The sequence below is a fragment of the Rana temporaria genome, chromosome 1 (genome assembly GCF_905171775.1).
Source record: "Rana temporaria chromosome 1, aRanTem1.1, whole genome shotgun sequence".
In the NCBI taxonomy this organism is placed as follows: Eukaryota; Metazoa; Chordata; class Amphibia; order Anura; family Ranidae; genus Rana; species Rana temporaria.
Genome location: NC_053489.1, coordinates 322,595,049 through 322,618,867, shown reverse-complemented (window position 1 = coordinate 322,618,867; position 23,819 = coordinate 322,595,049). Strand labels below are relative to the sequence as shown.

Here is a 23,819-nt window from a genome sequence, read left to right as displayed (position 1 = left end):
AGGTGAAAAAAAGATTGAACAAACTTAAAAAAAATCTTTAAATACAAATATATTTTACTATCTTTTTATATAGTAACACATAACGGAGTGTTTACTTTTAAAAGTAATTATTCATAGATGCTTCAGATTAAAAAAGCTCAAAGTGCTTAAACACGTGTCTAGGATTAATGCACAAAATTGTTGTAGACTGCCAAAACATGAGTAGCAAATTATTAAAGCCATAATAAAGGCTGTCCCAATTCTCTCAGCTTTTTAATCTCTGAAACCGGAACAAATTTAGGAAGGCTTCCCTTCCCACCACAATTCCTAATTAACATGTTCGTTTACGTTAGTTTTCTTCTTTTTTTTTTTTTCAGCGTTGCTGAGACTGCACGCTTTTAAATTTATTTCTCTTGTTTCTATTGCCAAACAGGCAATCGTTCACGCTGTCCTTGTGGCTCAATAGCCATTTATCAATTGATCATTATTTGGATTCAATTCTATTACCTCCTCTTCAAAATTACACTCTTTCTGTAGATTAAAGTGGGCTGATGATAAAGTCTGGGAAAGCATATTACCTGCCGTTATAAAACTTTCATCTGTTTGCTGACAACTTGTCAAAACTCAAAATACTTAAGATGTTTGATCAGAACCTTACACTTGCCCTGTATCGTTTTTACAAAGAGTGTGAATGATAGATAAATACATAGATAAATAGATAGATAGATAGATAGATAGATAGATAGATAGATAGATAGATAGATAGATAGATAGATAGATAGATAGATAGATAGGTAGATAGATAAAATGAAAGATAGATTGATAGATAGATAGATAGATAGATAGATAGATAGATAGATAGATAGATAGATAGATAGATAGATAGATAGATAGATAGATAGATAGATGTATTGATATGTACGTAGTAGATAGACAGATAGATAGATAGATAGATAGATGTATTGATATGTACGTAGTAGATAGAAAGATAGATATATAGATGTATTGATATGTACGTAGTTTGCTGTTGTTGTTGTTGTTGTTGTTGCTGCAGTAGTGTTGTTACCTTTACGGTTTATGTCCATATTAAAGAACTACTGTTTCAGTTCATGTCCATGTTCGTTAGTGATTCATATCAGCTTACAGTATTATCAGCAGTAATCAGGGTCCCTCTACAGGAGATACCAAAATATGCCTTGTTAAAAAGCTTACTTAAGCCAAAACCGGTGTCCTCACAAAAAATGGTAGTAGATATGTTACTGCTAATTGCAAGTTTACCTTGCTCTTTCCTAATAAGTAAAAGTTCCTGAAAAGTTCATTTTAAACTTAGATGTAAAATGAAATGTAGGAAAAAAGTTTGTTTGGTGTAAATTGTGGCCCTTTTTTGAATACAGACATAACACTAGGTGTGCAGTTCTGATGCGGTCACTCATTCTACAGTTTATATTCTTTACTAAGGTGTCGAGATAAGAAGGAAAATGCTTTTGACAGTCTTTAGCATAAGTTTAGTTCTTGACGAGGAGATAAAGTAAGCTGTATATTTTTTCTAACTTTTTTTTTAAAGGCAAACACTGTAGGATGGTGCAGAGAAGATGCAGCCGGCTGCCTACGTATCACCATGTGCATGGTACAGAGACACCGGCTTGTGTGATTAATTATCAGTTGTTACTGGCCTTCGCAATAACATTTCAGCTTTCCCGTCAATAGCAGCATACCAAGATGCCTTTAAGGCGGCCCCCAGTGCAGGAAAAGCTCTAGGGAAGACGCCAAGACACAGTCTTGCTTGCAGTGTGAGTGAGAGAAGGGGGAGAGAAAAAAGTGCCTATGTATGTGTGTTGAAGAATGCAAGAGACACTGATATGGAAATGGGTTAAAGAATAAATAACCTTGGAAAAACAAAATAAACTGAACAATAATGGAAAAAAAGCAAGACTAATAAAAAAAAAAGAAAGAAAGAAAAAAGGGAGAGCAGCTTAACTGACTTAGCTATCAACCATCCGCTCTGTGCCGTGAGCAGTTTAAACAACACAGCAGTTCAGCTCATCTGAGAACTGGGGGAAGCTGTGTTCAACCACATGAAGTCAATTAAGATCCTAGGAGAGGGGCCCCTCAAATTTCTATCACTGCGAAATCAGGGAAAGGAAGGAGGAAAGAGTGGATGTGGTTTTAATTCCACTTTTGATTACTTTCGCAGAAAGGATGCTACGGGCATTAATTGTTTTGCATTTCATCTAAATTTCACTTCGTTTTTCACTTCCCCCTCTCTGAACAACTCCGAAAGAGACGCAGGTAACCGGCCTCTGAAGTGACATTACATTTACAAGTAAGTCCTGTTTCTTTCAAAGTAGAAAAAGGAAACTATTTAAAAAAAAAATTACCTGCAAAGTTACCTAAAAACAGAACCAGAGAAAGCAGCGTGACGCATTAGTGCTTCACCAAAAAAGTAGCAAAAAAGGACAAAATACAAAAAATTCTGAACATACATTGTCACATACATTGTCACTGCCAATGAAATCACCAAGTTCATTTCTGCAAGCGAAAAAAAGTTAAAAAGGATGCACTCACCTGTTGGGACATTCTGAAAAGAAGATTGGCGTCACAGTTTTGCCATGCCCCCATGTACCCAGGCTCGCTTGTCGGCGTCCTCCTTCCGAACTGCATGGAGTTGTCAGGACAAGAGTCTCTGAATGCCCGGTCTCTCGCCCTCCTGTCTCGTTGTCTGTCTCTCAGTATGTCTCTTTCTCTCACATCCACTTCTGCGTCTTCTGACTGAAAAGTGAAGGTGGATTTTTGAGCCTCTTGGCATTCAGTAGCACAATGTGGAGTAGTTACAGAGCTGCATGTAGACTGCATTTCATTTAGAGAAAGAGAGTAAAAAAGGCTAGGAGAGGATGAGGAAAAGGGTGGGTGGGAGGTGAAGTAGTAAGGAGGGATGTGCTGCTGATGGTGGGGGGGTGAGAGATGCAAAGCTTATTTTGCACCTTCCTCACAGATACCCCTATCATTTATGCATGGATTGTGACTCCCCAAGGCTCCTCTTTGCTCAGCCTAACAGCTGCCTGTCAGGTGTGCATGTAGCACTAAAGGAGGAGAAAAAAAAACTGCCTGAGACCTAAGAAGCAGCTTTAAGGATGTCACTGGCTAGAAGAGCACAGAGTCAACTGCACTGCTCCACTGTCAGGCACCAAATGACATCCTGCACTAACCTCTCTCAGCCTACAGATACCCATATACACAGACACGCGCGCACACACACACTCACTGATCACAGGCACTTGGGAGGGAAAGGGCTCTGGCCCACTCTAGCAGCCTTTCTCATTCTATCTCCTGCTTTTCTTCAATGAAACCTCAAATAAAGAAAGCCACATCTGACAATTGTCAGTGCCACATGCACCTCTTTGTACTCTCATTTCTTTTTCTTTTTTTTTTTTTACTACTTTCTGACCTTACTATAAAAAAACAGAGGAATCAAATTTACAATAGGACCGAGTAAGTTGGCAACGACAATGTTGAAATATTTCGCTGATTTACTTGGTGCCAAGCTGTCAATATAAATGATTTAAACCGAGGCTAAATAAGGTACAGAAACAGGCAGCAGAACTTTTTTTTTTTGTTCTTTTTTTTTTCATCTGGATGATCTGTACCATACATTCCATTTGTGCTCACACTTCTGAAGTCAGAAGCTGAAAGGTTTTATGGGTTTGTCCATAAAAAATAAAAAAAAACACATAAAAATTATCTATGTTTGGTTTTATACACGTATAACAACAGAGATAAAACCGAGAACAATAAATGTAAAAAAAGAAAAAGAAAATGAATGAATGAAAAACAAAGCACTGGGTAACTTATACGTCTGTAGTTAAAGCGAAGGGTTAAACGTCTGACCCTGGTTACACCTTTAGCCTCATAATGTCCCAGACACCACTGCAACACAGAGCCATAGAAAAGATGTTTCTTAAAAGTTCTCTCAGAAAGTAGAGTCAAATTCAATTTGTCTGGCAATAAAACAAAGCAGACATGCAATAGGACAAATGGACAAAAAAGCACCACTTTCTCTCCACATCTTCAACATAACAATAAAGCCAGCATCCAACGTCTGTAAAACAAACAAAGACAGGGGGCAAAGAGCTTGTGTGACTGCTCGGTGTCATTAGTACACAATGAGGAGAGATGAGAAAACCTACACTGTTTTGACACAAATGTGCCTTGCTCTCCCTATTCGACGGCTCTTGAAAGCTTTTCTGTTAAACTTTCCTTCAGTTCACCACCATTAAGCACACACGCGCGCACACTTACACATAGATATACGCACACGTACACAAAAAGGACATCTTTAGCAAGATCAGCTGTGCATGCTGTACAAATCTTAACTGACCGGTTATAATAAAAGTCACACAAAATACAAATAAACATGACCACAGTAAAGAAAATGTCAATATATTGTCAAATATTTGTGTATATATATATATATATATATATATATATATATATATATATATGTGTGTGTGTTAGTTAAGTAAAATAAGGGACAAGAGCACAAGGAGAGAAGCTGTGAGTCAATTGTGCCAACAGTGGCTGTGCTTTCACAGCCAGATATTAGCCATTTAAACTCCCTCTAAAATTTGCTAGCCTCTTGATTTCTGAAGTGGCACTCAATGCTTCAGTCAAGCTGCCTGCTCAGCTCCTGACCTTCCCACTAATGGCTGTTATTTGAGGGAGGCTTAAGGACACTGTCAATAGCAGGCTTCCTCCTATCTCCTCTCCTCTGCATCACTCCCCCCCCCCTCCTCTCTGTCCCTGTCTCTTTCTCCATCTATCTCCTACACCTCCCCTCACTCACCACTCCTTGCCTTTACCGCTCTGAGTCATGCAGTACTAGTATGTGTTAGTATATATAGAAAGTGTGTACATATATATATATATATATATATATATATATATATATTGCATATACGGTACCTGCTCTAGTAATAGACTGTTTTATTAAAACTGTTATTCTGCAAGACTTGAGATTCCCAGAGGACTGGGCCATGTCAAAGCCGATATAATTAACTAGAGGCTCAGCAACGGATCAATTACCAGACAAGCAAGTGATAGTGAAATCAATGAAAGATCATCAGGCACATTATCAGTGTTGCAACTCATTAGGGTAAAACTGAGAAGTGTGCTCAAAGCGAGCCCAGGCAAGGTGGCATTACAAAACAAAGGGCTAATTTGGAGACCCTGCTGCGAACAATCTGTAACAGAATTAGCCTCTCTCTCCCCGCGCCCCCACAACTGCCTAAACTGCGCAGTACTGTAACTAAATGTGACAGACCGAGAGGAGCAGTTTATTAAGACACCAACTTCAAGTTTATTTAGTTCATAAACTCTCTCCCAGAAAATCAATATGGTCTGTGCAAGGATTATAAGGCAGACTGCCTTAATACATCCAAACGTGAGTTCCTAATGCAAGGGTCACTGCTAGGAAAGGAGCAGAACCTATCTGTAAAGTCTTTAAAAATCAAAATATGCTATAGCCTGATGAGCTTAGGAAGGCAAGATACCTTACAACTCCTAGCAAGAAGAAGAATGCAAATGGAGATCAAAACGTCTAGGTGTCCATCTTCATTAAGATTCCTCTATATTGTTAATTCAAAAATTAAGCAAACACGAAAAGATCAATAAGAATAGATCATTATACATTGTGTGGCCTGACAGCATGTCTTTAATTGTGACGAGTTCACTTAACGAGCAATATGATCAGCATAGTGAACAATAGAGGAATAACAAAGAATGCACAGGCTGCTGAAATTCTAATTTCCAGAAAAAAAAAAAACATAAGAGGGTATGTAAAACAGGTAGAAGCCAAGTGTATCTGAATTGGAATGGATAACACAAAACTGTGAAAACAGCCAGGTTCTGTCATCAGACGTTTCTAGAAAGGAAACTGACAAAGGTCCAAGAGCAGTAAACTCGACTGCTGTTTAAGAAAGAGATGGGGACATTTCTAATCAGACCCCCCCCCCCAACTAATTAACCACTTAAGACCAAAATGCAGGTAAAGGACCTGGCCAGTTTTTGCGAATTTGGCACTTTGACGATTTAACTGACAATTGTGCGATCGTGCGACATGGCTCCCAAACAAAATTGGTGTCCTTTTTTTCCAACAAATAGAGCTTTCTTTTGGTGGTATTTGATCACCTCTGCGGTTTTTATTTTTTGCGCTATAAACCAAAATAGAGCGACAATTTTGAAAAAAAAATTGTCCCTTAGTTTAGGCTGATACGTATTCTTCTACCTATTTTTGGTAAAAAAAATCGCAATAAGCGTTTATCAATTGGTTTGCGCAAAATTTATAGTGTTTACAAAATAGGGGATAGTTTTATTGCATTTTTATTAATATATTTCTTTTACTACTAATGGCGGCGATCAGGGATTTTTTCGTCACCACGACATTATGGCGGACACATCGGACAATTTTGACACATTTTTGGGACAATTGTCATTTTCACAGCAAAAAATGCTATAAAAATGCATTGTTTACTGTGAAAATTACAATTGCAGTTTGGGAGTTAACCACTAGGGGGCGCTGAAGGGGTTAAGTGTGACCTCATATGTGTTTCTAACTGTAGGGGGCGGGGCTGAACATGTGACGTCATTGATCGTGCTTCCCTATATCAGGGAACACACGATCAATGACAGTGCCACAGTGAAGAACGGGGAAGCTGTGTTTACACACAGCTCTCCTCGTTCTTCAGCTCCGGGGACCGATCGCGGGACTCCAACGGCGAACGGGTCTGCGGGTCCCACGCCCGCGGTCATGGAGCTTCGCGACCCACGGCTGGGCACTTAAAGAGGACGTACAGGTACGTGCTTCTGCCCAGCCGTGCCAATCTGCTGACGTATATGTGCAGGAGGTGGTCCCTAAGTGGTTAAACAAATTTTATTTCACAGTGGAATTATACTGAATGAACATCAATGATCCACCATCTCAGGACAACAAACAATGTATTTTGGAATTCAGATTAGAGATTTAGGAAGCAGGTTGGCCAACAAGACTTTAAAACATTTGTAAACCAAAAAACGAAAATGTACTGATCGTCTTTTTCAGACTTTTTTCCTTTACCTTCCTAGGTAAAAAAAGAAGTTAATGGTTCAGTTACAAATTTCACTGATATGACCCAGAGGGATGTAGTGGACAGGGTGGACACACATTAGGGCATGAATATAAAACAGAGAATATAACATTCACAGGTAGAAAATTATTCTCTGTAATTTAAAATGGTTGTAAAGGCAGAAGTTTTTTTTTACCTTACTGTCCCTATGCAAAAACCTTCTGTATGCAGCTCCCCCCACAGCCCCCCTAAACACACACCTGAGCCTTGATCCAGCGATGTGCACAAGAGCTGAGGCTCTCTCACTCCCCATTGGCCTAGATACAGCAGCAGGAGCCATTGACTCCTGCTGCTGTTAATCAGAGACAGTGACAGGGGGTGGGGCAGGTTATATGGGGCACCATACTTGTATGGGGAGCACTGGGTGTAACTATACAAATACTGACTTAAAGTCAGTATCAGCATGCCACTTTTGAAAAGGGGTCTGGGCAGAACCAAACAAATAAAGCTTTAAATAAAAGCCCTAACAGCTCCCCTTACCTTATGGCAGAAAAAATGAGCAGCCCTTATTCCTTGACAGCATGGTGCTCACATAAAGATCAGTAAGCCCTGTTCTGCCATGGAGTATTGTGAGCCCAGGACGGCTCATTGAATCTGAAAGAGGACCTGCACTGGATCACAGAACACTAGAGTTAGGCTGAACACCCCCCAGTTCGGTTCATGCCAGAACTCTTAAACATTGCAAAAGTTTGGACCTGAACCTCATTGAAGTCTATGGGACCCAAATTTGAAATATCAGGAGTTCCCATATTAAAGGCTTAAATGCAAGTTCATGGCCATAAAAAGGGTATGGGGGCCCAGGTAAATTATATTATTGATCGTTTTACAGGAGCAGTGATATTAATAATGCTTAAAGTGAAATAATAAAAATGAAAAATTCCTTTAAAAATAGTGCCTGGGAGTCCCCTTAGTCTGCCTGTAAAGTGGCACACATGTACATTGTATAGAACCTGCTGCAGCAAAACTGGTAAAATCCATACCAGGCCCTTATCATGCAGCCTTGCAGGACAGGAAAGGGGGGATGAGCGAACACCCCCTCCTGAACCATATCAGGCTACATGCGCTCAACATAGGAGGGTGCTTTAAACAGGATGAGCTCTGCCCCCCCACCCCAAAAGTACCATGTTCCCACGTTGATGGGGACAAGGCCCTCTTCCCCACAACCCTGAGCTGTGGTTGTGGGGGCTTGTGGGCAGGGGGCTTATCGGAATCCAGATGCCCCCTTTAACAAGGGGCCACGAGATCCCAGTCCTCCCCATGTGAATGCATAGGGGTACACGCATTCACCACAAAGTGTAAAAAATGAATAAATACAGGAGGGTTTTGACAATTCCTTTATTAAAAAAAAAATGTCCTTAGATGTAGATCCATTGTCAATCAAGAAAAAAAGTGGTTTGCCTGTGACAGAGGCTAACTGTCGATGCTTGATCCTCCATCTGACAGTTCTGAAATAGGTAAGGGGCAGGGGGCCACATGATGATGTCACCTGGTGGCGCCACCCCCTTGTGACATCACCGACTCAACATGCATCGGTCATAAGGTGGGGCACTTGCTTGTCCCCCCCCCCCTCCTGTCCTGCTAGGCTGCATGGTTGGATAAGGGTCTGGTATGGATTTTAGGGGGGCTCACGCCTTTTTTTTTTGGCTTAGGGTTCCCCTTAAAATCCATACCAGACCCAAAGGGCCTGGTAAAGCTAAAATTCTGAATTACATTGGCCTTGGTTATGTAAGCAAATTTAATCCAGATCATCTAACCTATTTTGGGTAGTGTGTAAATGGGAATGTTTGACCATTCTTCCAGAAGCGTAATTGTGAGGTCAGGCACTGATGTGGACGAGAAGGCCTAGCTCGTAGTCTCCACTCTAAGGTGTTCTACTGGGTTGAGGTCAGGACTCTGTGCAGGCCAGCCAAGTACCTCCACCTCAAACTCGCTCATCCATGTCTTAATGGACCTTTCTTTTTGCACTGGTCCAAATCATTTGGTGTAGGAGGGATTATGGTGTAGGGTTGTTTTTCAGGGGTTGGGTTTGGCCCCTTAGTTCCAGTGAAGGAAACTCAAGGAGTCAGCATACCAAGACATTTTGGATAATCTAATGCTCCCAACTCTGTGGAAACAGTTTGTGGATTGTCCCTTCCTGTTCCAACATGACTGTGCACCAGTTTACAAAGCAAGGTCCATAAATACATGGATGAGTGAGTTTGGAGTGGAGGAACTTGCCTGGCCTGCACAGAGTCCTGACCTTCAACCTGATAGAGCACCTTTGGGATGAATTAGAGAGGAGACTTTCCCATCCAACATCAGTGCCTGACCTCATAAATGTGCTTTTGGAAGAATGGTCAAACATTCCCATAGTCCTAAACCTTGTGTACAGCCTTTACTGCTGTAGCTGTTATAGCTGCAAAGGGTGGGTCAACTCAATATTGAACCCTACAGGCTAAGATTGGGATGCCATTAAAGTTCATGTGCTTGTAAAGGCAGGTGTCCCAATACCTTTGGTAATATAGTGTATTTAGCTGCTGATTTTGCAAAAAGTACACATGTATCCAAGCCTTTATACAGAAGATTAGAAGCTTAATGTCTTTTTTTATTTTTTATGATTACATAACTGCTCAATATCATGGCAGTCAAGCATGCATCAGGTCAGTAGCCCAGATATGTTCAAATGTAATAATCATTATCTGCCAACAAAGTGATTAATTATATTATTTACCTATGTAAAACAGTCTGCTGGACAGATGAAAATTATTAGCGTCAGTTAACGACATTGGGCTTATTAGGTACATCCCCCAAAATCTTTGTATAATTTCCTATTATGCCCTAATTCACTTCCCCCCACCACAGCCAGTATTATTAGTGACATCTGCCTGTCATTTTGACAGCTGGGGTCCCACTCTGGGTCTCAGTAGGTGCTGCAGTGGCTCACATGTAACTGATGCCTGCAAAATTGCACCAAAATGATGAAACAACATTATTGTTACAACAATTTACACTAGTTCTTTTCTATGCAGATCATGTGTGTCCCTTCATGTGCACACTGGTATTGACTTAAAGTGATATTAACCGCTTGCTGACTGCAAACGTAGTTATACTGCGGTAGTTATACTGCGGTAGTTATACTCCTTGGGGCAGATTCACGTAGATGGGCGTAATTTTGGGCGGGCGTAACGTATTTTCGACGCGGGAACGACGGCCATACTTAACATTGATTGCGCCTTATAGACCCAGGGGCAACTTTACGCTGGGAAAAGCCTAACGTAAATGTCGTAACTTTACTGCGTCGGCCGCACGTACGTTCAGGAATTCGCGTATCTAGCTAATTTGCATACTCGACGCGGAAATCGACGGAAGCGCCACCTAGCGGGGGAAAAAAAATTGCAGTTACGATCCGACGGTGTAAGAGACTTATGCCTGTCGGATCGAATGGATATCTATGCGTAACTGATTCTAAGAATCAGTCGCATAGATACGACGGCGCTAGGCAGAGATACGACGGCGTATCTGGAGATGCGCCGTCGTATCTCTTTTGAGAATCTGGGCCCTAGTACGTGATCCAGCACTTGCGGGTAGGGGGTGTGTGCATGTGCCGCTAGCACCATGGCTGTGATTTAATTACACACAGCACAACAGAAACATAGGGAAAAAGACTTAAAAAAAGGAAACTAATTTAGCCACCACATCTAATGATTAGTAATTTGAAATATATTATATTTTTGGTTTTCAGATTCAGAATACTTTATTAATCCCAAGATAAATAATTAACCACTTCCATACCAGGTACTTACGCAGCTTCCCGCCCAAGCCAATTTTCAGCTTTCAGCACTGTCGCACTTTGAATGGCAATTGCGCGGTCATGCTACACTGTACCCAAACAAAATTGGCGTCCTTTTTTCCCCACAAATAGAGCTTTCTTGTGGTGGTATTTGATCACCTCTGCGATTTTTTTTTTTTGCGCAACAACTAAAAAAAGGCTGAAAATTTGGAAAAAAAAATACGTTTTTATTTTTTTCTGTTAATTTTTTTGTAAATACGTTTTCTCTTTCAATTACGGGCACTGATATGGCGGCACTAATGGGCACCGATGAGATGGCACTGATGGACATCGATGAGGTAGTACTGACGAGCACAGATGAGGTGGCACTGATTGGCGGCGCTGGTATGCGACACTGATGGGCACACATAGGCGGCACTGATGGGCACACATAGGCGGCACTGATGGGCACACATAGGCGGCACTGATGGGCACACATAGGCGGCACTGATGGGCACACATAGGCGGCACTGATGGGCACTCATAGGCGGCACAGATGGGCACTCATGGGCGGCACTGATGGATACTTATGGGTGGCACAGATGGGCACTGATAGGTGGGCACTGGGCATGGATGGGCACTGTGGGGTGGCACTGATGGACACTGGGGTGGCACTGATGGACACTGGGGTGGCGCTGATGGACACTGGGGTGGTGCTGATGGACACTGGGGTGGCGCTGATGGACACTGGGGTGGCAGCACTGATTTTTGCCAGGTTGCCAGTCAGTTCCCATTTGTGGGCACTGACTGGCATCTTTTTTCTTTATGTTTTTTTTTTTATTTATTTTTTAGCCTTTTTTTTTTTATTTTTTTTTTTCTGGCTTTTTTTTTTTTTTTGCCCACCCTGGTGCTCCAGGGTGGGCATCCCTGGTGGTCCAGTGTGGCGATCCGAGGAGGGGCTGCGCTGATAAACAATCAGCGCGAACCCCCCCTGTCATGAGAGCCGCCGATCGGCTATCCTCTACTCGCGTCTTTCAGACGCGAGTGAGGAAGAGCCATCAACGGCTCTTCCTGTTTACATCGTGATCAGCCGTGGTTGGACACGGCTGATCACGTGGTAAAGAGTCTCCGCCGGAGGCTCTTTACCGAGATCGGAGATGCAGGGTGTCAGACTGACACCCCGCATTACCGATCGCCGCGATGCGCGCCCCCACGGGCGCGCGCGGCATGAAATCCTGCAGGACGTTCTAGAACGTCCTGTCAGGATTTCATAACCACTTCCCGGACGTAAATCGGCCATAGGCCGGGCGGGAAGTGGTTAATCTGGGTTTCCGCTTTAAGGAAAGAGTTAAAGTGGTAGTATGTACTGCTGAGACACTTAGTAAGTAATATTTATGTAAAATAATGATGTAATTATGTAATAATTATGCACTGCAATCGCGGTAAAATCACAACGCGCAAAGATTGCCGCTCAAAAAGGAACAGGAGCTTCTTTTGGGTGACATCGGCGTGTTGCAATTTTCTGCGATTGTCGCATGATTTATCGCGCGGCAACCGTGGCAAAATTGCACTGTGATTGGGGTGCCATTGGAAGCATTGTCATCGCAAGCGCGTCCCGCATTTTGCCACAATTTTGGAATCGCAGGCAGTATCGCCTACGATTCCGGAAAGTCCAACTTTGTCCTAAAACTTCGGTCTGACTTTGATCCGACTTTATAAGACTTTTTACACTCTATTGCATTAAAGTCATATCAAATTCAGACCAAAGGTGTGCAGGAACCTTTTCTAAAGTCAGAGCGACTTGTGTCGGATCGGTTAAGGCGGCACTCATTAGGAAACATTTAACTTGACATGTCAAGCGACTTTTGCTCTCATAAATCGGATCTCCTGTCGCACCAGTGTGAACCGGGCCTTAGAGGCTGTTGTAGGGAAAGCTGATAAGCTGCTTATGGAGAGATTAGAGTCATGTAGCAAACTGTACTTTATTTCTGAGGTCTTCTTTGTCTTTCATTTTATTTTGTAGTTCATCTGAAGCCGGTAGTCAGTTTGAGGCCCGGTACATACTAAAAAACAACGTTTTTCGGCATGTAGAAAAAACAACGTTTTTCCAACTTCATCATTAAAACGACGTTGCCCACACACCATCGTTTTTTAAAAATGCTCTAGCAAAGCGCGGTGACGTACAACACGTACGACGGCACTATAAAGGGGAAGTTCCATGCGGATGACGCCACCCTTGGGGCTGCTTTAGCTGATATCTTGTTAGTAAAAGACGATTCGCGCTTTTCTGTCTGTTACAGCATGATGAATGTGCTTACTCCATTATGAACGGTAGTTTTATCAGAACGAGCGCTCCCGTCTCATAACTTGCTTCTGAGCATGCGCAGGTTTTTAACGTCGTTTTAGCCCACACACGATCATTTTTTACAACCCGAAAAACTACATTGTTTAAAACGTCGTTCAGAAGCCGAACAATGATGTGAAGACCACACACGATCATTTTAAATGACATTTTTTTTAAACAACGTTTTTTTCATGCCGAAAAATTATCGTGTGTACGCGGCATCAGTTCTGTCCAAAGCAAACTTTTTTTTATGTAGGGCAACTCATTTGCAATTGACTTTTGTTTCAGGGGGTAATATCTTCAGATTTCAATTTGCTATGTGGATTTTTTTCTTTTTTTATGTTGATGGGGCTGCTTTTTTTTTAAGGTTGGGGGGTGGTCAAAGCATACTTTTTACTTGTTACTGTCTCCTCTTGCAACTGCCTCACACCATTAATAACATAAAGTTAGCCATTCACCAGTTAGACTTATTATACCTGATTAATACTTTTCTACTACTTTCCAGTTCTACACCACCGTATACTCTGCAGTATCCGAAAACGTGTAAAACCTCAGCTTGTGCTCTTTGTCTCTAGTAAATTTGTGCTTAGCCTTATGCCGCATACACACCATCACTTTATGTGATGAAAAAAAAACGACACTTTCTGTGAAGTAAAAAATGACGTTTTTGAAACTTCAATTTTCAAAGACGAAGTTGCCTACACACCATCGTTTTCTCACAATGATCTTGCAAAGTCAGGTTACGTTCCACCACGTTTTACCATTGAAGCTTGCTTCTGGGCATGCGTGGATGAAAAAACGTCTTAGAAAACGACGTTTTTTGCTACACACGGTCAATTTCTGTGAAGTAAAAAGTGCACTTTTGAAAAACGACACATAAAATTGAAGCATGCTTCAATTTTTTTTGGTCGTTTTTTACAAGACATAAAACGACGTTTTCCCCCACACACAGTCAATTAAAGTGACGTTTTTAAAAACGTCATTTTTTTTCATCACATAAAGTGATGGTGTGTACGCGGCATTACTCAATAAAATTGTCCTGCTGCCAGTCACATTTACACTACTGTATGTATCTGCTGTCTCCTAATTATTTTAGTAAAAGACCCGTCTGTACTCTTTTCACTCATTAACAATGTATTTTGCCAGTTTTACACCGCTGTATCATCTGCAGTCTTTTAATTCTTAATGAGAACTTGACAGAAATTGGCCAACAGCCGAAAAGTTTTGCACTAGTGAGAACAGTGTCAGCAAAAGTGACTTACTGGCCAACTTTTCAAAGTGCGTCTACTACTGTTTGATTAAAAAGAATGTATTCTTGATAAAACAATGTGAGAAAAGACTTTTTGTTTTCAAACTAAAATGAGTCCATTGTAACTGCTGTATGTAAGTCAAGCTAAAAGTTAAAGAGGAAGTAAACCCTCTTTAAAAAAAAAAAAAACACCCTGCAAGACAAAGGCATAAGGAGATAGTATGCATAGCATTCTAGCCCATTATGAAGTACTTACCTGAGATTGAAGCCCCTGCAGCGGTGCTCGGTCACCTCCTCCGTCTGTGCCATCTATCTACGAGTCACTTCCACATATCGCGGCTCCGGCACTGTGACTGGCCGGAGCCGCGATGACGTCACTCCCGCCCATGCGTGCGGGTGCCGCCACTAACGGCATTATCGCCAATAGTAATGGCACGCTCAGTGCGCCTGCGCGCTGTTGTCTACGGCACATGCCTTTCTTTTGCAAATATCTCCTAAACCGTGTAAGTTTTTATTAGATATTTGTTGCACCTACAGGTAAGCCTTAATCTAGGCGTACCTGTAGGTTAAAGTGGTCTGTAAGGGTTTACAACCACTTTAAAGACGCATGTATATTTTAGTTGTTTCCTCAAAACTGCATTGATTCATGTCCTCCATGATAATGCCCAGCTTTTAAAGACTTTTCTTGACAGTAGTTTGCCTATTAGCCCTACAAATGGCCAGAATTTAACAGTAAGATTTAACTTCAAATCTTTTGAAGTCTATGGGGTAAATGGGTTCTGTTGGGTTTGACAAAACTTGAAAAAGATGTCAAGATTTGCAGAACCTTTGGTGAATTGAACATTGGCAGATTTGCCCATCACTACTTCCAACTAAGGGAATGTCAAGAAAATTAGCACACAGGTAGATAAGCACAATGGTTGCAAATCTAGGTGAAGGCAGGATAAATGATTAACTGTTAATGACCATAGATTTTAAAGCCATACCTATTCTGCAGCTTGCTACTCCAGGTCTCTTTGTACCTTACTAGGAACATAGAATTTTGCATAAACAGTAATATACCAGCAGATAGGTGCACAACTTGACAACCATAAAGCTACAGAGCCAAGAACCCAAATATTCCTCTGCCCCTTGGGGCTGTGTAGATGCTGTGCATTTAGGTCTTGGCATCTTTGTAGGCAATGCAAAAAGCACTGTCATCGTCAAAGTCAAAGCATTTCATGTTTGGAGTGCTACAGACTCATGAGGGGAGATTTACTAAAACTGAAGCACACAGAATATGGTGCAGCTGTGCATAATAACTCAGCTTCAAACTTTAAGGGCTCTTTCACATGGGACGGATCCGTGATGACACTGTGCGGGGACCGCCCTGTCAGATCTCCGCTCTCCCCTATGGAAGGATCAGATGAACACGGACCGTCTGATCGTGTTCCCCCGATTTGATCCACAGACGGATGGAAAAATAGAGTTTTCCTCCGTCTGCAGAATCGGAGGATTGCGGACCTGGATGAGATCGGGTGTCAGCGGATGTTCTCATAGGGATCAATGTATGTCCCTTTTTCATCCGTAAATGGATGGATGAAAAAGCGGACATACAGGCCGCATGTGTGAAAAAGCCCAAACTTGTTCAATTAAGCTTTGACAATAAGGCCGGGTACACACTACTCCAACATGGAAGTCAGACGACTTCTGCTCCAACTTTGTCCTACGACTTCATGTCCGACTTCCATGCAACTTCCCTGAACAGGATAGGACTTTGATCCAACAATACCAGGCCCATTGAGTCTAATATGAATCTTTAGGGGGAACCTCATGAAAAAAAAAAAAAAAACGTTGTGGGGTACCCCCTAAAATCCATTCCAGACCCTTATCCGAGCATGCCCCATGGCTATATAAATAATGACACACGTCGAAGCTCACACAACAGCAGGAACTAGCTTCTGGAGAAGAACTGGAGGAAGGACCAGAGGAAGAAGACAGCGGAGAGAGAAGAACTGGAGGAAGAACCAGAGGAAGAAGACAGTGGAGAGAGAGAGAAGAAATGGAGGAAGAACCATAGGAAGAAGACATCAGCATACCGAGAAGAACCAGAGGAAGAAGATACAGTATCACCGGAGAGGGAAGAACTGGAGGGAGAAGTAATTGGAGGGAGAAGACACATTAGAGCTATTTTAATAAAGTCATTTATCAAAAACCTGTGTACTGGTTTTATTTATTTTTGACACTTTTTTAGATAAAATGAGTAAAGGGTACGATGTACCCCATACTCATTCACATAGGGTGGGGGGCGGGATTTGGGGGCACCCTTGTTAAAGGGGGCTTCCAGATTCTGATAAGCCCCCTGCCCGCAGACCCCCACAACCACTGCCCAGGGTGTGGACAAGGTAAAAACTTGGAGAGAAGATATGGACAGCCGCACACCAAAAAAAACTTAAAAAGGTAGCCTTTTAATGGTGAAAGAAGGCAGTTCTCTCCTTTCGGTGTGGATAAGGTACTTTGGGGTGGGGGGTACAGAGCCCCCTCTGCCCCAAAGCACCCATCCCCCATGTTGAAGGCATGTGGTCTGGTATGGTCCAGGTATGATCCAGGAGGGGGGCCTCTCACTCACCCCCCTCCCTCCTTTCCTGTCGGACCAGTTAAGATGGCTCTCATAGGGAACCATTGATTTATAAACGTTATGTGACATGTGCTCCCTATGTCGGCGCGTATGTCGCACCAGTGGGGAGCCATGTCATCTGCTGGTGTTGGTTCACTGTGTTTTATCAAGTTCAAAGTCAGTGCAGCTCTCTAGCAGAAAATTCTAGAGCACCTTATGCTTCCCTCTGCTGACCAGCTTTATGCTGATTTCATTTTCCAGCAGAACTTGGCACCTAACCACACTGCCAAAAGTACCAATACCTGGTTTAATGATCATGATGCTTGATTGGCTAGCAAACTCGCCTGACCTAAACCCCATAGAGAGAATCTGTGGGGTATTGTCAAGAGGAAGATGAGAGACACCAGATCCAACAATGCATACGAGCTGAAAGTGGTCGTAACCCCTTTACAATCACTTTAACCTACAGGTAAGCCTAGATTCAGGCTTACCTGTAGGCGCTTGAAATATCTCCTAAACCTAAATGGTTTAGGAGATATTTTCAATTTCCCCAAACGACGCCTTCTATTGCGCATGCATCGTCTTGAAAGGGCACGCTGTGTCGTTTCAAGCTGGGGTCATGCCGTGACTGGCGGCTTCCATGTGCATGATGTCACGCGACTCCGGACCGTCACAGAGCCGGAGCTCGCGGCCCCCGGAAGGAAGAGGGGTGAAGAATGGATGCTCACTGCCAGCGAGGAAGACAGGGACATTGCAGGCTTCTCCTGCAGGTAATGTCACATAATGGGCATAAAGTCTGCCATAAAATGCTAATATGCTGTGGGTACTAGCATTATGGTTAAAAGCTCCTGGAGCCAAATAAAAAAAATGGGTAGAGGTTAACTTCGCTTTAAGGTTGATTTCCAGATGCATGGATTACAATATTCGCTATTGTCACCCACTGATTTTTCACTGAGACCCGTTTCCTGATTGGCCAAAAGGAGAAGTGATCCCCTTGGCCAAGAAGGAGGAGGGAGGAGACGCATGGCTACTGTGATGCCGAGAAAAAGACACAGGGGAAGCCACCGCCCATCGCCCAAAGGGAAGCACTGCCTTAGATGGGGTAAGTGTGGGGCTGGTAACTGCCCCCCCCCAAAAAAATATATATACCACCAGCCGCTACTGCTCTGAACACCAGCATTGTCAGTCTGGGGGGTGGGGAGTGATAAATGTGCAAGCAGATTGAGATTCACAAATTTAATCCAAACTCCAGCTCACACTTTTTCTCTTTTGAAATTACGATTTTATAGAAGCTGGTCATTGTAAACACCTCAGTGAAAAATGGTTTATGCTACTTGCTTACTAGCAAAATCGCCGGGTGAAAATAAAATAAATAAAGCCTAAAAAAGAAAACAAATGCAGTCATCAGTTTTAAGAATTGGTAAGCTGCACTATAATAAATGTTTGCTTTTGGGTTTAATACTGCTTTAAAATGGTTGTAAACCTCAGTCATGGAATCTGGGCAAAGCACATATATCTGCAGTGTTTACTTCTCTCTCTAAATGTCTAAGGCTGCTTTCACACTGAGCTGCAAGCCGCATCTTTGCAGCGCTGTAGGAGCAGTGTATACAGCGCTCCTAAAGTGCTCTTGTCCATTGAAATCAATTGGCAACACCGCCAAAGCGCCGCTTTGCAGGCTCTTTGTGGGCGATTTTATCCCTTTTTCGGGTTTAAAAGCGTACGGCTAGCGGCTGAAAAGCTTTGCATAAAAGACGGTAAAGCGCCGCTAAAAATAGCGGAGCTTTACCACCGACGCCACCACCGCCCCAGTGTGAAAGTATCCTAATGCCCCATACATACGATTGGAAATTCCGACAGCAAAAGTCCGATGTGAGCTTTTGAACGAAAATTCTGACCGTGTGTATGCTCCATCAGACTTTTGCTGTCGGAATTTCCGCCAACAAAACATTGAGAGCTGGTTCTCAAATTTTCCGACGGTAAAAAATCCTATCAGAAAATCCATCTGTAGCAATTCTGCCACGCAATATTCCGACACATGCTCGGAAAATATTTGACGCATGCTCGGAAGCATGAAACTTCATTTTCTCGGCTCGTCATAGTGTTGTACGTCACTGTGTTCTTGACGGACGAAAGTTCAGAGAACTTTTGTGTGAACGTGTGTATGCAAGCCAAGCTTGAGCGGAATTCCGTTGGAAAAACCATCCAAGGAAAATCTGATCGTGTGTACGCGGCAAAAGTGTAATTTCTCTCTGGTGCTTTCATTCCTCTGTTATCAGCTTGTGTCACTTCTGAGAAGTTTTCCCAATGCATGAGATAAATTTGTGTCGGAAGAGCTCTCACACTGTAAATGCAGTCTCTACGCCTCCTCCTCTGTGCTCCTGACAGATGAAGAACAATTTTTAACATGATCTGCCCTTTTGAAGGGGTGTAGAGAAAAGAACACTGCAGATACACAAGTGAAGCTTATGTAGGAGGATTTGTTTCATCTCTGTGAATCATTTGAGGCTGTTCACTTTACTGGGTATATGTGAGGCCCCGTACACACAGAATTCAGTCAGAAACTCGATGGGAGACGTATTCTGCTGAGAAAACCGGTCGTGTGTACACTTTTCGCCGAGGAAAACGACGAGGAAAACGACGAGGATCTCGTCGGGCCAAAAAGAGAACATGTATTTCCTCGTTAGTCAATGGGAAAAGTTGGCTCGCCGTGATCCTTGGCGGCTTCACAAGGAACTCGACGAGCAAAACGATGTGTTTTGCCCGTCGAGTTTCTCGGACGTGTGTACGGGGCCTGAGGGTTACATCCACTTTATATACTTCATGTTGGGGTATAGGGAGGGAATAGCATGAACATGAGGGAGGGTAGGCATTAGGGAGAACAGGTGGTGGTCATTAGGCAGCAGAGGCATAACTCCCAACTGTTCCTGATTTTGAGGCATTGTCCCTGATTTGGAGCAATGTCCCTCTGACCCTATTTCCTCCTCATTTGTCCCTCATTTTGGTCTGATCTATATAGTTGTATATAAAATACACTTTTTATCTTTCAAAAAGTGTTTCCCAGCGCTAAACATTTCATCTGATTTCTTAATTGCTGCATTTGTATTATTCAAAAGCCACTATAAAGGAATAGTAGTGGTAAAAAAGCATGTGTGGGTTTAACTAATAATTTTTGGGGGATAATTCTCCTTTACGTGGGTGTGGCAGGGGGGGTGTCCTATGCCTTTTATACTTTTGCTAATATGTGTCCCTCATTCCCATCTCAAAAAGTTGGGAGGTCTGGCAAAGGGGCTTTTTCACTGCATGTGATTAGGTGACTACATACGTACATAAACCTTCCACCATGAGGATGCACGCGCTTCATGCATACACAAAGGTGTAGATGTGACACCAGTGCTGGGCATTAATCAAAGCTATATTGCCGATGTCAGCAGTGCCTGGAAGTACAGCTGACTGGAAAGTCTCAAATACATGTGGATTTTATAGGTTACAAAAGCCAAGAAGAGCCTCATAACATGTCTTGTATATTTTAAAATCATGGTTCCCAGAGTTAAGCTTTAGTTGTAAAACGGTAGCCATAAAGAAAAATATACAATTTTAACACAACAGGGACTATTTATAAGGCAGTGAATGTGGCTGTCACCAGACATTGTCTGATGAACAATAATCACTGCCATTTATAACATATGATCCTAAAGATTCTCTACCAGAGAATGTTTGGTGAAAGTCACATTCACTGCTTTACAAATGGACCCCAAAGTGTAACAACTGTTCAGTTATTATCCTCATATTTTAAATATGTCTTTTACAACATAAGTTAATGTGGTGCTGACAGGTCTTATTTAAAACATTGTAAAACATCGTCTTTTAAAACTGTCTAGTGTTCATCATCATCCTCATCATCATTAAGATTATTTGACCTCTAGTTTGGATTAAATGGATAGACTAAATCTCAGGATATATTGTGTAAGGATGTGACATCTTTTATAATTTGTGACCTTTCCATACCTTCCCCAGTCTACACTTTGTTATCTGCCACTAGAGAGCAAACAAACACAATATTCATTGTATTTTTGACATGTTTATTACTCCGCTTTTACAATACTGCTTTGTGAGTGAATATGCCAGATGTATCAAACAGATATTAAATCATAATGCAAGTACTTGCAAGTAATATAAAATGGATGACGCATGTGTCCAGTAGCCTGTAGTAAACCCCCTAAACCTATAATACAGGAAACAAAGTTGTACTATGCCTACAGGTAAAGTATCATTTAAAATGCTAAATTATGCACAGTTCCACTATCAGTTCTTGAGTCAGTCAGGGCCTATATTCAAGATATACCCAAAGCTGAAATAGGGTTTCCTTAACCACTTCAATACTGCTGTATTGTCAAATGATGTCCACAAGGTGGCTCTTCCATCCTAGGTAGACGCCATATGACGTCCTCGGGCCTCCTGCCCCTAGGGGGTGCGCGTGCCTGGCGGCCGTGATGTCCGCCACGTACCCGCGTTTGGCAGTTACAGAGCCAGGGCCGTGGATCTCTGTGTGTAAACACAGAGATCCACGTCTTGTCAGGAAGAGAGGAGACCGATGGTGTGTCCCTTGTACATAGGGACTCAGATCAGTCACCTCCCCCCACAGTAAGAATCACTCCCTAGGGAACACATTAAGCCCTTGATCGCCACCTAGTGTTAACCCCTTCCCTGCCAGTCACATTTATACAGTAATCAGTTCATATTTATAGAACTGTTCGCTAGACATGTGCACAACAAAAATTTTTCGTACTTTTTTGTTCCGTTTCGTCTGCACAACAAAAATTTTCGTATTTTTTGGCTCTGTTTCGTCTCGTTCCGTAGATTCGTAAAGATTCGTAATTTCGTAAGACTCAAGTTTTCCTATTCGGACCCGTTTGTATTTCGTAAGACACAAGTTTTCCTATTCGGACCCGTTCGTATTTTCGTAACAGTTTTATTTTCGTTTATACTGAATGATTCGTAATTCTGTCTAATTTATTTTCGTTGATTCGAAAACCGTAATTTCGTTTAATGGATTCGTAATTTTGTACTTTCGTAAACACATAGCAACACGCGGCTAATCCATATTAAGATATACTTTCTCTTAAGCCCCGTACACACGATCAGACTTTTTGACAACAAACGTCAAGCGTTTTCCCAAAAATTTGACCGTGTGTACGCTCTATCGGACAAACTTTTTCGATTTCCAAATTTCGGCCAACTCCCTTCAGACAAAAATCCACGGAAAAGTTTGTTTGAAGTCCGATCGTGTGTACGAGGCTTTACACTGTACAATGTGACTCAGCACAAAAGAGATAAGCTGATTGGCTAAGATATTAAGTAATCACTCACTAACTACACTGCCCAGTGCCCATTCGAAAGAACGATACAAGTACACAAATTTGCAAACAGACAAAGAAACGGATTTACAAAACACACAAATGAAAATACAAACATACGAATGAAAATACGAACAGACAAAGGATTTCAAATACGGAATGCAAATCGTTCGTTATAGATGTCATTTTCGTTATTTTGCTTTTTCGATGTTTCGTATTTTAGTAAGATTGTCCAGTCATACGTTCGTATTTCCGCTTGTTCGTTATTTTGCTTATTCGTAATTCCGTAATTTTCGTATTTTGGTTCTTTCAGCTTTTCGGATGTTCGAATTGATACGAATGTACGAAAACTAACAAATTCGTACGAAAATCCATTAGTTACGAACTGGAACGCACATGTCTACTGTTCGCTGTATAAATGTGAATGGTCCCAAAATAGTGTCAAAAGTGTCCAATCTGTCCGCCGCAATATCGCAGTCCTGACAAAAATCGCAGATCGCTGCCATTACTAGTAAAAAAAAAAAATTACAAAATAAATGGCATAAATCTATCCCCTATTTTGTAAACGCTATAACTTTTGCACAAACCAATCACTATACGCTTATTGCGATTTTTTTTACCAAAAATATGTAGAAGAAATTGTGATATTTATTATAGCAAAAAGTAAAAGATATTGGCCCAGATTCACAAAGGATATACGACGGCGTATCTCCAGATACGCCATCGTATCTCTGAGTCTGAGCCGTCGTATCTATGCGCCTGATCCATAGAAGTCTCTTACGTCGTTGGATATTAACTGCATATTTACGCTGGCCGCTAGGGGCGTGTACGCTGATTTACGCCTAGAATATGTAAATCAGCTAGATACGCAAATTCACAAACGTACGCCTGGCCAACGCAGTACAGTTACGCCGTTTATGTTAGGCTTTTCCCAGCGTAAAGTTACCCCTGCTATATGAGGCGTATATGCGGCGTACCAATGTTAAGTATGGCCGTCGTTCCCGCGACGAAATTTGAAAAATTTACGTTGTTTGCGTAAGTCATCCGTGAATGGGGCTGGACACCATTTACGTTAATGTCGAAACCAATACGTCCTTGCGGCGTACTTTGGAGCAATGAACACTGGGAAATTCCACGGACAGCGCATGCGCCGTTCGTGAAATAGTCAATCACGTTGGGTCATGGTTAATTTATATAACACACGCCCACCTCTTCACAATTTGAATTAGGCGGGCTTACGCTGGCCTATTTACGCTACGCTGCCGCAACTTTCTTTTTAGAATACGGCACTTGCCTGTAAAAGTTGCGGGGGCGCAACGTAAATAGGATACGTTACGCCCGCACAAAGATACGCCATTCTACGTGAATCTACCCCATTGTGTTTTTTTCAAA

General features: G+C 42.2%; 1 protein-coding gene across 3 annotated transcripts in view; it reads right to left on the bottom strand.

Moving 5' to 3' along the window:
- Positions 1-23,819, bottom strand: part of BNC2 (basonuclin 2) — a 736,294-nt gene that overhangs the window by 353,664 nt on the left and 358,811 nt on the right. For all 3 annotated transcript variants that reach the window (XM_040360213.1, XM_040360192.1, XM_040360199.1), the window contains exon 3: positions 2,545-2,748. In XM_040360213.1, the coding sequence (XP_040216147.1) occupies positions 2,545-2,748 (204 nt within the window). The remainder of the gene's footprint in view (positions 1-2,544; positions 2,749-23,819) is intronic.